We start from the raw sequence: 16769 nt of genomic DNA, 5'->3' as shown, positions 1-16769 counted from the left end.
GACCAAGCTCAAGACATGGGATTCAAAACGGAGCTGGGAGTCAAAGGTGATACCCAGGCTTTTGCCTCCTCCACTCGTTCCACCGCTAGACAGAATCGCCTCGACTTGCTTTTTAGTATTACCAAGAACCATACATTTAGATTTTGCCGGGTTCAGTACCAAAGCATTGCTGCATGACCAATCTACTATCCTAATCAGATCATCGTTCATCTTCCTCAGTAAAACAGACGTGTTATTTGGAGAATCTGAAATATAAAGTTGGACGTCATCTGCATAGCAATGGTACTTACAATGCTTTATCACTGACACTAGATCTGCACAATAAATAATAAATAAGAGAGGTCCAGCAATAGAGCCCTGCGGCACACCGCAAGTCTCCTGCCTTGGAGCAGAAACAATAAAGCTGCCGTCATCTTTCAGTAACTTCACCAACTGAAAACGCTGGTCAAGATAATCCTCAAACCAAGCAGCTGACAAGACATCTAGTCCATAGTATTTTAGCTTGGCCACTAAGAGGGAGGTGTTAATGATTGCATTAACGCAAAATTTATTATTAAAAGCCCGCGAGAAGTCGAGCAAGGCCAGAATAGTACCATGGCCAACATCCTGCTCGGACAAGACATTATCCACAACATCCAACAGAGCAGTGCAAGTTCCACGGCACTTCCTGAAACCGGATTGGGCCTCTGGCAGAACGCTATGCTTCTCCACGTAATTGTATAATTGGAAATAGACAGCCTTTTCCAAAATCTTTGAGAGAAATGGCAAAACACTGATTGGTCTAAGGTCATTAATTTTTGGAATCGGTGTGACAAGTGCATTTTTCCATTGCCTAGGAACTGTACCAGATAGAATGGATCTATTGACAATGTCAGATATAACCTTCAGTGTACGCGGGAGACTTAAAAGAATCATATCTCTACTTATACCATCCGAGCCGACGGCATTAGATTTAACGGACAGAATGAAATTATGTATATCTATCTCACTGATTACTTTGAAGTGGAATTCAACACATCCAAAGGGCCAGTTACAATATATTTCTTATTACCTGAACATAAGGGTTCAAACTGGATGGATAAAACATACACAAATACGTCCCTAGACTCCTGAGTGTAAAATGAACACTCTCTGTTAATTAGTCATTATATGTTTTAATGTATTTATTGTAAGGGTAACTCAATATTTTATTATTTTTTTTTTCTTATAAAAACAATGTTACAAACATGGAATACAGACATCGGTAAACCCGCAAAAGTTTGTCTCGATGCCTGCTCCTCGCACTACGTCACAATGGTTGTCTTATATTTAATAAAAATTACAAGCTATACCTGTAGGTAGGTACTCTGTCTATTACTATAACCAACACTAAATAGTATGTAGTATTATAATGTAATCTATGCTAACAGGTAGGTAGTTCCAAACAAGTCACAGTCCGCCGGCAGCTGATGGTCGGTTCTTATCACTGTTACACACCCCACTCCACGCGCTGCTTAAACGTTCCAACCAGTTTTGCATCACATACAGTATGTGTTTAATTGTGGAATGTTTATAGTCGACTTAATAATTCTTTCTTAAGTACAAGACTTATATTATTGTTAGTCAATGTATTTTTAACTTCTGTAGACAGTTTGTTAATTAAGGTACGATATATTCCGAAGTCCGTTTGCCGTAAAAATTTTTAAAACGCGGTATGATAAGTATTTTTTTTCCTGTTTGTCTTGTAATCTTATTTGACTTTTTTATGTGTTGAATTTCGGATCTAAAATATTGCTCTTTTAAAATGTTTAATTTGAATAACGAATAGACCGGAAGTGTACAGGTAAATGTAAAAAGTTCTTCTTCATTTTTTATTTTATGTTTTATTTGGTAGGGTACAATTATTTTTAAGATTCTTATTTGTAATTTATAGATACTTTCCAGGTACGTTTTAAAAGTTCGGCCGTAACTGCTTAAACCGTAACAGATTATACTTTCAACTAGAGCCTTATACATTATTAACCGGGTTGCGTAGGGTATTCTATTTTTGATAATGTAAAATTTGGTCAGTATAGCTCGTAACTTGTCGCATACTTTTTCAATATGTTTTCCCCAATTAAACCTGTTGTCAATTATTAGTCCTAAGTATTTTTGATCATTTACTTGTTCTAGGACAGGACACTAGTGTTACATTGAGCTGACTTGACAGATTGTGTATGAAGACAACTATGACTATGAACCATAATTTTGACCTCCTTACATAGACTACTGCTGTTATGACTTGAATGAACGTGAATCACTTTTGTTTTCGCCGCATTTAACACGAGTCCTGAGTCGTGTGACCACCGACAAACCACATCAAACGAATGCTGTAAGGTAGCTTTAGCGATGCGTATGTCTCTATCTGCTGCCACTATACAGGTGTCATCTGCGTACTGAAAAATGTCACAGCCGTGGATCAAGTTATTTAGATCGTTAACGTAGGCCAAATAGTGAAGTGGCCCTAGCACTGAGCCTTGCGCTGTGCCCTCTGTTACGTTTATCACATCACTGTATGAGGAGCCTAGTTTTACTTGATATGATCTGTCGGTGATGTAACTTTTACACCACTCTAGAAGCGGTCCACGTATCCCAGTGTCACTCAATTTTTGAATTAGGGTATTATGCCGTAAGGTATCAAATGCTTTACTGTAGTCTATCAATATAATTAAAACGTGTTTTTTATCATTCAGGTATTGATTAATGATATCTGAGAAACGAGACAGCAGCAGGGTGGTGCTTTTCTTTGGTTGAAATCCGAATTGATTTTGTGATAATACTTCGTGTTTTTGGTAGAAGTTGTGTATTTGGTCACTGAAAAATTTCTCAACTATTTTGTCTACGACCGGAAGCATAGTTATAGGTCTATAATTGACACAATCCCCACTATTTCCACCCTTATAAATTGGTCTTACTTGTCCCACCTTCAATTCGTCAGGGTAAATCCCAGTTTGGATACTGGTATTTATCAATTTTGCTATTGCTGAAGCCAATTTCTCCGCTATATTTTTAACGTCGATGACTCTTATACCATCAATACCTGGTGATTTATTATTTTTTAATGTATTTGTCGGCGTTAGTTATGAATTAAGAAGAGAAATTGATCAAATCGGAAAATAAAATGAAGTTACATCACTTCCGTTATGAAGTTGCAACGCTCCGACGAAAGGTGGCGTACGGCCAGAGCTGCGTGAAGTCGGGGGAGTCACTACAGAGTCGTCGTGTCGAGAGGACGTGTACTGCCGTTATAGTCGGGCAGTCTACCGCGAACCATCGTCTTGAGCGGACGTATCGAATAATTACGATCGGAACGTGGAGTGCTATAGTCGCTCACCTATAACTTGTAGGGACGTCAAGAAAGTGTGATCGGAAAAGAGCACCTAGCAAGTACGTTCACATGTCCCGATGATTCGGTCCGAATGTTGGAACCATGGGTGGTGGAGGGCCCCTTCGCGCTAACGTCCTTATGCGCGCTAGAAACGAGAGACTGTGTAACCGTTACGAATACCGTGACGTTGCCGTGAGTGTGTACCTTATGCTGTGACTTTATTTAATCGTGATACAAAAACTATGTGGAAGTAAATAAAATGATTGTGATACTGATGACGGCCATTATTGTCTTCTAACGCCCACTCTTCAAACGCCCACCCTCCATTCTGATGATGATGTTACGACCGACCCCACTGTTACGACATCAGAAGCGGGATTAGTGAACTTGGATGAAGACAATGTGATGCGACGTTCACAACAAGACAATGTAAGTTTGGATTATCACAATCAGAAGAAGATTATGATGACTATCACATTCGTGTGACCACGTGATGAAGATGTAGTGTCATGCCTGAATTTGGAGATGGACCTGACTTTGAATTGACCTGGACTTTGTTAATGATCGGCATCACTACATGCCGTAAGATATGATGGCGTAAACATCACAATATTTCCATACTGTGTGCAGTCGTGTTTGGAAATTATGGTACCTCAACTTGGAAACTGTTATTACGGTGAGTCGTTTTCATACTGGAACCTTATTGTTATTGACTTCATTGCTGGGTGAATTTCCGTTTCTAATAATGAGGAAATTGATTTAAAATTAACTTGGAAATTATTATTTCCCTTTGTTTAAAAAGAAAATTGACGAGACATATTGTGTCAATCCGTGTCAATCATACCGCGTTTTCCAATCTGTTTTCATCATTGTCAAATCTTTGTATTTTGGTCTAAAAATATTTCGAATTGGTGTAGACACGCTTAACCTGTGTGATTAAAGTTGTATTTTCTCACTCCAAGCAAAAAGAAATTAATCATGACATGATAATTGAGTCTCGTTAAATAACGTGTTTTGTAATTTACCGTCATTCATCAAATGTTTCAATATTCAACATTCTTTATTGAAATCTTTTTAAACTGATTGAAAGAAAATCATGTGAATACGATAATACAGTGAATTCTTTTGTTTCATGTCATAACTTGGTTCGGCAATTGGTGGATTGCAAGCGGCAATCCAAGTGGCGCGGGCTGAGCTGTAGCCGTGTAAAGTGACGACATCGTGGCAGCGCGTTGTATACCGGCCGGACTTGCTGCGCTGGTGCTGTTGAAGACCTAAACCATGTCACAAGACCAGTGGTTGATCTTTTATTGGAAATTCTTATAAATCATGGTGAGTCGTATCTGTTTTACCTGATTTGAGAGATGGGAAGTTTTAATAAGATACAAATGAATATAGTGCAGAAAGTTCTCTTTAGTTAACTTTAGTTAAATTGGAACTCGTAGTGAAGTGAAGTAAACATTGCGAAGTAAAATGATTTGGATTATGATTAAGTGAAATAGACTTGGAAAAAATGCCTCGAAGCGAATTGCCTTCTGAGTTAAATGTTACTGATTTAGAGAGTGAATAAGATGTTACACGGCACACATACTTTGGTATTGTTATTTTCTCTTTTGTTGTTGTGCTGCATTTCCAGCGTAGTCGTAACTGCAGTCCCGTTAGAGGCTGTTCAGGGCGCGGTGTGCGACTGGAGGTGTGGTGAGTGTGTAGGTCCATGGGGACCTGGTTTTAGTGGTATATGATTACCTTGTGGAAATGACCAATGATGGTCTGTTATGAAAGTGGCAAATGGTTGCCAATGTTATCACCGAGTATTAAGGTGCACTGTGGCTCCAGCGTAGTCGTAACTGCAGTCCCGTTAGAGGCTGTTCAGGGCGCGGTGTGCGACTGGAGGTGTGGTGATTGTTTAGGTCCATGGGGACCTGGTTTTAGTGGTATATGATTACCTTGTTGAGTTGACCAATGATGGTCTGTTATGAAAGTGGCAAATGGTTGCTAATGTTGACTTATAACCGAGTATTTATGTGCCCGTGTATGTGTGTGTATAATGAACAGTCTAAGATACTTTTTGTTTTTTTTTTATCATTAGTTGTTGATTGAGGCATTCTTTCAAATTGTTTACTCTATGTGGTGATGCACTCTGGAAATCCACTTGATGGGTATGTGTACTGAAGTCTCATGTAGAGCTCATGTAGAGTCACAAGTAGAGCTCATGTAGAGTCACAAGTAGAGCTCATGTAGAGTCACAAGTAGAGCTCATGTAGAGTCACAAGTAGAGCTCATGTAGAGTCACAAGTAGAGCTCATGTAGAGTCACAAGTAGAGCTCATGTAGAGTCACAAGTGGAGCTCATGTAGAGTCACAAATAGAGCTCGGACGAGTCCTTTATAGAGTGTCATGTCAGGTCAGGAATGACCGAGCGAACTTGGATACTGTGCTGTGGTATATTGTTTCAGATTAACACACGAGGACGTGTGTCACGCAGGATGGCCGTGTCGGCGTTAGTTATGAATTAAGAAGAGAAATTGATCAAATCGGAAAATAAAATGAAGTTACATCACTTCCGTTATGAAGTTGCAACGCTCCGACGAAAGGTGGCGTACGGCCAGAGCTGCGTGAAGTCGGGGGAGTCACTACAGAGTCGTCGTGTCGAGAGGACGTGTACTGCCGTTATAGTCGGGCAGTCTACCGCGAACCATCGTCTTGAGCGGACGTATCGAATAATTACGATCGGAACGTGGAGTGCTATAGTCGCTCACCTATAACTTGTAGGGACGTCAAGAAAGTGTGATCGGAAAAGAGCACCTAGCAAGTACGTTCACATGTCCCGATGATTCGGTCCGAATGTTGGAACCATGGGTGGTGGAGGGCCCCTTCGCGCTAACGTCCTTATGCGCGCTAGAAACGAGAGACTGTGTAACCGTTACGAATACCGTGACGTTGCCGTGAGTGTGTACCTTATGCTGTGACTTTATTTAATCGTGATACAAAAACTATGTGGAAGTAAATAAAATGATTGTGATACTGATGACGGCCATTATTGTCTTCTAACGCCCACTCTTCAAACGCCCACCCTCCCCAAGTAGCAATCAAGAATTGTGATTAAGTCATATATGTCTAATCTTTAGCTAAAGTGAGATTTATCCAAATCAAATAGGACTTATTAGGACTTCATAAATTCATTTCCTTCTTTAATACTATATAGTTTTCAACAAATCCTACTTTAGATAATTTAGAATACACAAAACCAAGTTAAGTATTCACAAAACTATTTAGTCTTATCTCAGCCTACTGTTAAGTCTACAAGTATTCTTTTACTTTACTCAGATTATTTAAAGGCTCACTTAACACTAAATTGATTTAGTGAAGTATCAGTTTAGTCTTGTAAAGTAAAAATTGATTGCCTAGATATACTTAAGGCAATTTTTATTATTTGTTGCTCCTATACAAGACTGTTTTATTCGTTTTTGACTACAATAAGTAAAACATAAGAAAAGTCTATTCAATGGACGATAAAATCGAAATAGAAGCAAGCAGAAAGATGGATGAAGTCCAAATAATAAAAGGATCTGGTAGTTTTTGAAGGCAGAATATTAAATACAGAAAATTTTATTAACCTATGATAATGCACATCCCACTGTTTTTGTTAGCGATGCGATATCTTCTTCATTGCCATAATTTTTTTTTATATCGATTGGTATAACACAATCATTTAATTTTGGCAAAAAAATCGTAAGTTCCTGTTTTTCAAATCCGATCCAGCGTGTGGCGGCCCAGGTACCTACGTCTCGCACAAATCTTCTCAAAAATGACTAAGCTAGTCTAACCTAGTCTAAGCGCACGGCAACACTACACCATGAAAAATCGAGTTTTATATTAAAACCTGCTAAGTTCAAATATAAAATTAGGTACCTATTAGTCTAATAATAAATAAATCCAATCAAAAACATAAATATGAAATGAGAGCCAAGTTCAATATTATGCAATGCTTTGGTTGTAGACTTCAACGACAAAAGAAGTGAGATCTAAATGGGTGCCAAGTTCAATGGTCAGTCCTGAAAATTTATAAGTAACAGTATAACATATATTATTAAGTTAAAAAAAAAATATGCCAGTAAAATGGATGAGAGTTGTGTTGTATCGTGGGCGAAAAGCTGACAACCTATCACCGCTAAACACATGTTCCAACTTGCTTACCTACCCTTAAAGTACTTGTCGAATGTGGCATCAAGTGGTTTTATGATCACTTAGTGCTCTGCCTACCCCGATAGGGCATATAGGCGTGATTCTATGTTATGTTAAGTTAATCTACATACCTACCACAAAAAGACCGGCTGTCATGAGTTTTGATTACTTACTGATTCTTACATCTATAGTTAGGTACAGGCACTAATTAGGTATTTATGTTAAGCGTTCATGATAGAGTCTAATTATTAAAAAGTTGCCAGTTTTTTTATTTTTTCCGTTATATTCATCTAATTACCTATCTGCGTACCAAATTTTAACTCTCTAGGTCATCTGGAACTGGGTTAGAGTTTTTATAAAAATGTGTCAGTCAGTCAGTCAATGATAAAAATGAGGATTTTGGACATTAATATCTAAATAACCGTTTGAGATAAGCTTATGAAATTTAGAACACTTATATGTATCTCACAAGTCTCAATATATGAGCCAAATTTGATACGTTTATGTGAAATAGTTTTTGATTTATGAGGGGGTCAAAAGTGGCTCCAAATGGTTCGTGTAATAATACACACGGTGCGACTCGCCAGTTCTATTTCTTGAACTTGGCTTGACATGCTACCGCGTGTCTAGATACTTTTCTTTCTTCTTTCATTCATTCTTTTAATAATTTTAAAAATGTACCTATTTTTAACTAAGCTTTATTCACAATCATAAACAATACATATCTATTTTAAGTTTTGTGTATGGTTAAATGCATTTAAATTGGGCATTAGATTCGATTCCTTTATTTTTTTAGCTTGATAAAGACATCGGGAATTTGGCCGCCTTTTTTAACAATAATGTTTTAGGTGGGATTAGAAACTACCGCACACACACACGACGTTAATCAAATTGCAAGGGTTCTTCGTATATACAATATTCAACGGACACTCGTTAATTTTTACAATAATCACATTGTTTCCGTTGGCAATTAGAAGCGCGGTGATCGTACCTACTTTGCGTCAGCGAACCATGTAGGTACCTATGAGAATGTATGCGCGGAGACTCATTAGCAAATTGAGTTTATGTTTGTTAGTTCCAATTGTGATATATATTAAATAATTAAGTAAATCACATTCCTATCCAAGTAAGAACTCAGCATAACAATATTTTTTTTATCTTCCACGAGTCGAAAAACTTACCTCTCAAACAAACATACTTTCCATAGGTTTTAAGCTTGTTCGATTTTAATTGTTACTTGTTACATAGATGATTCTGGCACAGAATAAACAAACATGATTTTACGACATTACTTTACTAAATCAAAATAGAGGTTCACTTTAGATATAAGAGTTTTAAGTAGGAATTCACTAAATACTTTTTGTCTTAAGTTGGTATACTCCTAGACAATTGAAGTAAAATTTATCTTAACTAGTACTTGATGAAGTGCAACTTGACTTTATTTTTCTAAACTGATTCTTACGAAATCAATTGTTTCTAAAGTCTTACTTCATTTAGAAAAATATTACTTAACGCCATTTTGCACTTACAGGAAGAAAACATGTAATATTTTTTTGACAATATTATCGTCAAAAACTGAAGTAAATTAATATATATTTCTGTTGTAGTAACAATTACTGCGTTCAGCTGTCACATATTAATAGAAAATGAATTTCTCTATACTATATGTCACCATTTTTTTTATTTGCTGAATAATCAATCCAAATTTTATTATTATTTTTCTGGTATATTAAAGGCCCTTTTGTTTTTTAACACTTTCTATCGATTTTACACGAGAAACAATCATGCGTTTATAATTTCCTGTATGTGAAACGGCAGAATAACCTTTTGTTAAAACAACTTAACAAATATTTTAGACGCCATTTTCTTACAGACTTCATTTCTTGTGTTAATATAAATGTTCGCCATTATATTCTAAAATAAAGACGCGTGAAGTAAAAATCGTTTTAGTATGACCTGAAGTTTTACTTCGTTAAGTTACAATTGACTCAGTGCAATTCAATCCTATAGTCTTAACTAAGTATTGTAGATATCTTCAAGTATATATTCTTGGTATTAAGTGATACTACAAGAATTCTAAGTTTAGAATATGCAAGAACATTGTCTAAAGTAGGGTTTAAGTCTGACTTAGCGTTGTCTTAAGTCTGTCTTGTATAAGAGTTAAAGTATGTGCCCACTTTTACTAAACTGTATCTTCAAGATATCTTAAGGGATATCTTTGAGACATATAAGACTTATCCAAGACAAGGGTTTGATTTAGTCTACTTGCCTTCAAGATATCTACAATTCTCTTTTAAGACAATCGGTTGCTACTTGGGTCCATTCTGATGATGATGTTACGACCGACCCCACTGCTACGACATATTTATTATTTTGTAAATATGTTTATTTGTAGCTCGAGGACATAACATTGACTTGTCAAGCGGTTTTCTGTAAAAGTTCTCATCAAGCAGTTTTGTGTTGCATTTAGGCACAATATTTTGTACATTATCTTGAAATTTTTTTGCAAAGAGATTAGATATTTCTTTTTCAGTACCATCCTTACGAAAAGCTTTAATTATTAAGTCGTCTATTGAAGTTTTTACCTTCCCAGATATTTTATTTATGATTTGCCAAAGTTTTCTTATATCATTTTTATTATTTGCAATTTGGTCTCTAAAATACTTATTCTTATAAAATTCTATTATTTTGTTAGTTTTGTTTCTCTGTTTGTTATAATTTACTCGTGCTATTTTATTTTCCGTATCTTTTTTCCAAACCAAGAATAATCTATCTCTGTTTTCGCATGCTAAATAAATTATATGAAACAATTTTTTTTATTACTCTTCTTATATTCGGTCTTTAGTTGACTGGCGTAGCATGTTGAAATACGAGTAGGACGAGCTCATAATCTGAAAAAACACAGCTTATTCAAAAACGAAATATCTGAAAACATTTTACTGTAAATAGACACATAAGACTTAGGTACGTACCGAAGAGAATGTTTCGAGCGTTAGGGTAGGCAGCGCAGTAAACTTAATAATGAGAGGTTGCTGTGTCTGTGATATGAATAAAACTATTTCGTTTCGTAACATAACACTCAGCTTAGTATTTGACCAACCAGAATACCAACACGCATCTGCCATTGCGAACCCCTGCAAATAACCAATGAGCAATCACGAAATAGATCGCTAATATTGAATCGTAGGCGCTTACAGGATTTCGATACTAACTTTATCTCTCATCAAAGTTCCGAGGTAGCATGGTATCCAAAGTTGGACGCACGTACCAAACCAAAGTACTGCGAAGAGAAAATCAACTTTTCCGTTCTCCAATTGCTGCAAACAGAATTTAATTGATAAATAATTTATACATCAATTATAATATGTATTCCCTGTCTCCTCCAATTGTTGTCGTCCGGTTTTTTACAGAAGCCACTGTTGGACTTTTTAACCCGCGAAGGGAAAACCAGCCCAATATAGGTTAGGTCACAAACCTCCGAAATGCATATTTTGGGTATCTGGGTTGCCTCACAATGTTTTCCTTCAACGCTGAGCACGTGATAAACATTTATGATCCAAACGTGGAGTCGAAAACAAAAAAAAACATTGTTTTACGCCTATGCTGGGATTCGAAGCTGCGACCTCAAAGTGAGAGTCAAGCGTTTTACCAACTGGGCTACCACGGCCCCGTTCGGCTCGGTTATTACATGATATAATTATAAATAATATATTTGTAATCTTACTATATATGTATATGTATACTGTATGTGTGTGTATGTATGTTACTATGTATTTGTGTTGTTACTTTTACGGTTACGCAAACTAAGCGCTTCCGATGGAATATAATTATTTTCTGCGTGTTTCTATTATCACTCATAAATTCTGCAAAAACCGCAACAGAACATTTACATCAATCTATTTTCACATGAACAATATTCGCATTATATACTATACTTACAGGTATAATGTATATATAAACAACGACGACATTGACCAGATTATAATCATTGTTTATGGCAAAATAGATCATGGATGATTCATTTATCATTAGGAAAGAGCAACGCCGCAATAATTTGAATTTCGTTCCTAACTAGTCTAGATTTATTGAACAAACGTTACTTACATTGACGACTTGATATGCCATTATACAAATTGCTACCGAACTAAACATCACTTGGTATACAAGCGGAGGTCCGTATACCGAAGATAACGCGTCCAAAGACCTAAAAGGTAAACCTATGTTAGTAGGTATATTCGGAGTGCACATGCCACCAACTGGCACCTATGCATGCCAGCTCTTTGCACGCAGGAAGTGGAGAAATACATTGCCGCTAGAGAAAATAGTATTTCTCTATTTAAATCACATTTCCTTATCTATATCCTTATAGCATTTTCCATGCTACTTTTTTAGGGAAAAGCAGTGGTTTCCCTCTTGCCTTCTCGCCCCGCATTACCTACTCGAAACGTAGTAGTAGGTAGTATTGTTTCTACATCCATATTTATAAAAATCTTCAAATAAAAGATAACATAATATATTAGGGTAAGATCGGGCAATGGAAGTTACCCACATAATATACAAAACTACAAACACTAGACCACGCGCACGTGACCTGCCCGCCATGTCATGTTACCTACGCTTAGCTGTTGTCGCGATGCAAATAATATCCAATTATGTAGACTTTGATGCGAGGTGATTGCAATAGGTACCTACATAAAGATGTTATCTTTTTAAAGTGACTCTCATTACCCCAATTTACCCTAACATGTATGCCTAAACGGCAAGCATTCGATAAGTTGTCAAAGTAAACTTATTACTTCTTAATCTTTAAAAAGTAAAATGTGAACTTTAAAATACAACCCGCTCACTTTAAAAATACATTTAAGTACCTATTTCTTTATTGCAGTCAAGTGGAGCATTATTAAATTATTAAAATACTTATATAAACAACATAGGCACCTACTTCATAACCGAGATATGCCATTGAACGATTCTTTTCATCCTGCTGTTGAGAATGAGCTGGACCTCAACCCGGCGAGGGTCGTCTTTCTTCAAGTCCACCACAGACTCATCCAGGTCATCAAATATATCCTCAAAGTCAAGTATGATCAGGTCCATTATAGTGTAGTAGTGTATGAGAATGTGGAATTGAATGTACACGTAACCTGGCAGTCCAGTGATAAATTAAAAAAGTACACCCATCTAATAAGTAAGTAAGTATACCCATCTAATAAGTAAGTGGGTAGTTAGCAACCTGGAAGGTCCCAGAGATCTTTATATTATGCATGATTTCTGCTAACTAAAGTAACTTTTGAGACAAAATTGGTACTCCAAAAATAAGTAACAAAATTTACTTTAATAAGCCAAACCATAATTATTGACAAGGGTCGTGATGCACATCTACGTCAAATAAAAATGTATTCGCTATTCGTTCAATATAAATAAAATATAGCATTATGGCGAGTGAAGTAATTAAGTAAGTAAATTAAGTTAATACTAATCGTGTTCAATAAAACAGTGGCAGGCGCCGGGATTTTTTGTAGGCAGGAACCACGGCGGATATACAATGAAACTACCTAAATACATCGTTCCCCGGAACCCGATGATGCCTTCTTGTGGAGCCAAACTCTACATTTTGTAATAAAAACAACATGGTCTTAATGTAACAACTACGAAAAAAAATAATTGTAGGTAACTACATAAACACACTCCCGTGAACCCTGATAGAGTGGAGATCCACTAGTGATCAGAAGATGATTTTGTTACAGTATTAGTACGTAGTATTATTCCTCATTCTGCGATATCAGGTTAATACTAATATATTATTAAAAAGGTTTCCATTTTTAACGTATAAGTAAGTAGACGAATTCTTAGGACAGATTGGGGGAAGGCCAACTTCCATTTTGCTTCGTCGCAGTTGGATAAAAATAGGTTTGCGTATGTGAAGATATGGCTAAGGTAGTAGATACACGCTTACCCAGTAAATGCCTATAAGTATATAATTATGTATGTGTAGTAGAGATCTAATAAATGTGCATATAATGTATGTTTGTAGCCACTTAACACAGTAACAATAAAATACTAACCGCAAAAGTTCTGATAAATAATTGAAATCAAAAAAATTTCAAAGAACATGAATATTTCGTAATTGGGTGTCCTGTAGGGGTCGTCTTCGGGGAGCCACATGGGGAAGATCAATGGCCTGATCATATGTTCATCCTGAGTGGCTATTAGACTGTAGTGCAAAAGGAGAACAAATGTGTTCACGATGTACATGCCACAAACAACCGTGCAGAACGCGAACCACGCTAAACACAGCTGCCAAATTATCAGTTGACCCTTCAGGAAATGCTCTCTGAAAAAAATATTACACGATTATATCCCTACGGGGTAATCAGAGGTACATCCGTCACAAGAAGAACAAAGTATCCACACCTCACCGAGCTCTGAAAGTATTTAATTTAAAATTTTGAACAGCCAAAGTTTTTGAAGATCAAAAACTCCCTAACTCCACTTAGGGATTTAGATTTTATCTACTTTCCTATCACCAAATCAGCTAACGGGTGAATTAACGAATTAATCCGGCCAAATACCTAGTTAATGCCATATCCAGCAAATCTACAATTAGTAACGTCAAAAAAAAACTAATTCTGATATTACAGATTTACAGAATACATTTGTAGATAGCAAAAGACAGACATGATACTTATTGACTGACAGATGTGCGTCATTTTAATGGAATTTACCTAGGTACCATTATTTACGAACTATTGCAAACATATTTTATCACGTTTACATATTACTTATTTATTCTTCTATTTTATAAACCAGTTAACTCTTGCTATTAAAATAATGTTCATCCAGTATGTTCTAAGTAAGTATATACTTACAATGATAAATTCACATTATAAACGAAAGTTCAGAAATTAAAATGACAATACATAACATAAACAGCCTATATACGTCCCATTGTTTAGCACATACCTCGCCTCAATCAACCGGAGGGGGTATAGAGCATACTCCACCACGCTACTGCATTGCAGGTTGGTGGAGATGTTTTTACGGCCATTTTGTTAATAGCCAGGACCAACGGCTTAATGTGCCCTCCGAAGCACGGAATCATTTTACTTTTTCGACAATCAGGTGATTGAGGCCTTACCAAACAAAAGACGATCTCAGAAAGTGATTTGGACAGTGTCCCCAACAGGAATCGAACCCGAACATCTTGATCGTGAGCACCACGCTCTAACCACTAGACCACGGAGGAGAAGAATATAATACATACATAATCAGCCGATATACGTCCCACTGCTGGGCACAGGCCTCCCCTCAATCAACCGGAAGGGGCATGGAGCATACTCCACCACGCTGCTCCACTGCGGGTTGGTGGAAGAATATAATAATATTTGTTCAACACCTATGCCTCGTCGTCAGACTACTTATATAGATGAAGTCCTTGTCCATTTCATTGAGCAGTGTGATGATGATGTCTGTGTTATAGAGAGTGCTGATGTAGACGAGGGGAGCAGTGCCGAGGATCACTACGTAGCAGAAGGACTCCGAGGCGAACGCGTAGTCCTCGATCATGACTCCTCGGTAGATGAACATCATCTCGAACGCACTCGCTATCAACGCCAACGTAGTGTTAAGCATCGGATACACGTATCTGGAATACGTACAAAAAGGAATTCAAACCTTCACCAACCGTGCGAGTAATCGTAAGCTTTGAGGAAATTTCCAGGCTGCGTTCCCAAAAAAATATAGATGTCGCTGTACGGTCACGAGCATAAATATATATATACACTTTGGTACCATGTCACATTAACTATTTTGACAAATTGAACTGTAAGTCTCACTAAATGTCAAATATGTTAGTGCGACAGAGTCCTAAAGTGGGTACATTATATTGCTCATGACTGTACAGTGATGCCTTCGTTTATCCTTCTAATTTCATTGATAACAGACATAATGTTATTATTATCCTGGCCACCCATTATTATTCTGATCAAAGTAAAGAGAAGCAATATAAATAGCAACATAATTCTATACATAACCTGATCCAAATATCAAGCAACAATTATTTTTATAATGTATCTGCCATTACATTAATATTTTTGAATAATTATGTAGGTAAGTATCCCGAGTTAAATCATCTACTTAAGTATATTATTTTTCGGAACATGGGCTGGGAAATCCCTCCTTAACAGTGTTTTAAAAGATAAAGAAATATTGCGACTAAATCATTTGATTTAAATAGCGGATTTGATGAGGTTGGTACTCCACCTCACAACCCACACGATAGAAGAAGAAGAGAATGGCGGATGTCATAAACAAATCACTAACATTTGTATTCTAAGATGATCAATCGACTCTGTACTCAACTAAGGAGACCTCAAAGTCTTCTTCGAAATCAGCTCAAAATTGGTATTCTTAGAAGCATGACGTCATTAATTTCGTGGTATTTTGTTGGCAGTATGCTCGACCCGAAAGAGTAAAGTCCTCAAGAAGAGGACGTAAATGTGTGTGAAGGATGAGTCGAGTGAACGGTCACGAGCATTAATATGTTATACACTTTGGTACCATGTCATATTAACTTTTTTGACAAATTGAACTGTAAGTCTCACTAAATGTCAAATATGTTAGTGCGACAGAGTCCTAAAGTGGGTACATTATATTGCTCATGACTGAACATCTAAGAATACTGATGTAAGTCATTAAAAAAATAACTTACGCATCACCTACCTGATCTTACTGTTTCTGTTGTTGAAGAATATTCCATTTATCATGTACATTATATAGATTTGGGGATGAAAAGCTTTCAGAGTGATATGGGGATTCTCAAAGTCAAAGTGCTCCTTATTTATGAACGCTTTTAGATTCTTGATGAAAAGCGCCATGTTACCTTGCTGTCGTGCACTAGAGAAATACCCCTCTTTGTGGTCATTATGTATTTGAAGCTCGATTAAATAATTGGCCTTAATTAGCTGAAGGACAAGACCAATCAACGATAATGTACGGGTCGTTACATGTGATTTAACAATAATTACGTCATTATGAAAATCTTTAGGTTCCCTGTTGCGATACTTAGAGCTAATTTTGTTTTGTTTAATAACTATGTTACTATATGTGCTATACTTTCAACAGGGACCTACAACCGGACATAAGTATTATACATATATACGAGCTCATACGTCTGTTTCAGACGATCCATGCTTTCATTATCGCTGTGCAAGTCAATTCTGATTCTCCCATGCCACGTT

General features: G+C 36.7%; 2 protein-coding genes and 1 long non-coding RNA gene across 3 annotated transcripts in view; 1 reads left to right on the top strand and 2 right to left on the bottom strand.

Annotated features, from left to right (window-relative positions):
* The window catches only part of LOC126369875 (odorant receptor 85c-like), a 32659-nt gene extending 16307 nt beyond the window's left edge, over window positions 1-16352 (bottom strand). Inside the window, exon 1 of the mRNA XM_050014470.1 lies at window positions 16252-16352. Coding sequence (XP_049870427.1) covers window positions 16252-16301 — 50 coding nt within the window. The 5' untranslated portion in view covers window positions 16302-16352. The remainder of the gene's footprint in view (window positions 1-16251) is intronic.
* LOC126369868 (probable cytochrome P450 304a1) overlaps window positions 1-16769 on the top strand; it is an 85837-nt gene that overhangs the window by 8285 nt on the left and 60783 nt on the right. The window lies entirely within an intron of this gene.
* LOC126369902 (uncharacterized) lies at window positions 10358-10833 on the bottom strand. Its single transcript, XR_007566780.1, has 3 exons — window positions 10743-10833; window positions 10503-10664; window positions 10358-10421 (listed from the first exon to the last, which is right to left on the bottom strand). It is a non-coding gene; the product is annotated as an uncharacterized LOC126369902 (long non-coding RNA).

Source organism: Pectinophora gossypiella, chromosome 9 (genome assembly GCF_024362695.1).
Source record: "Pectinophora gossypiella chromosome 9, ilPecGoss1.1, whole genome shotgun sequence".
NCBI lineage: Eukaryota > Metazoa > Arthropoda > Insecta > Lepidoptera > Gelechiidae > Pectinophora > Pectinophora gossypiella.
This window is presented reverse-complemented; position numbering and strand designations above follow the sequence as displayed.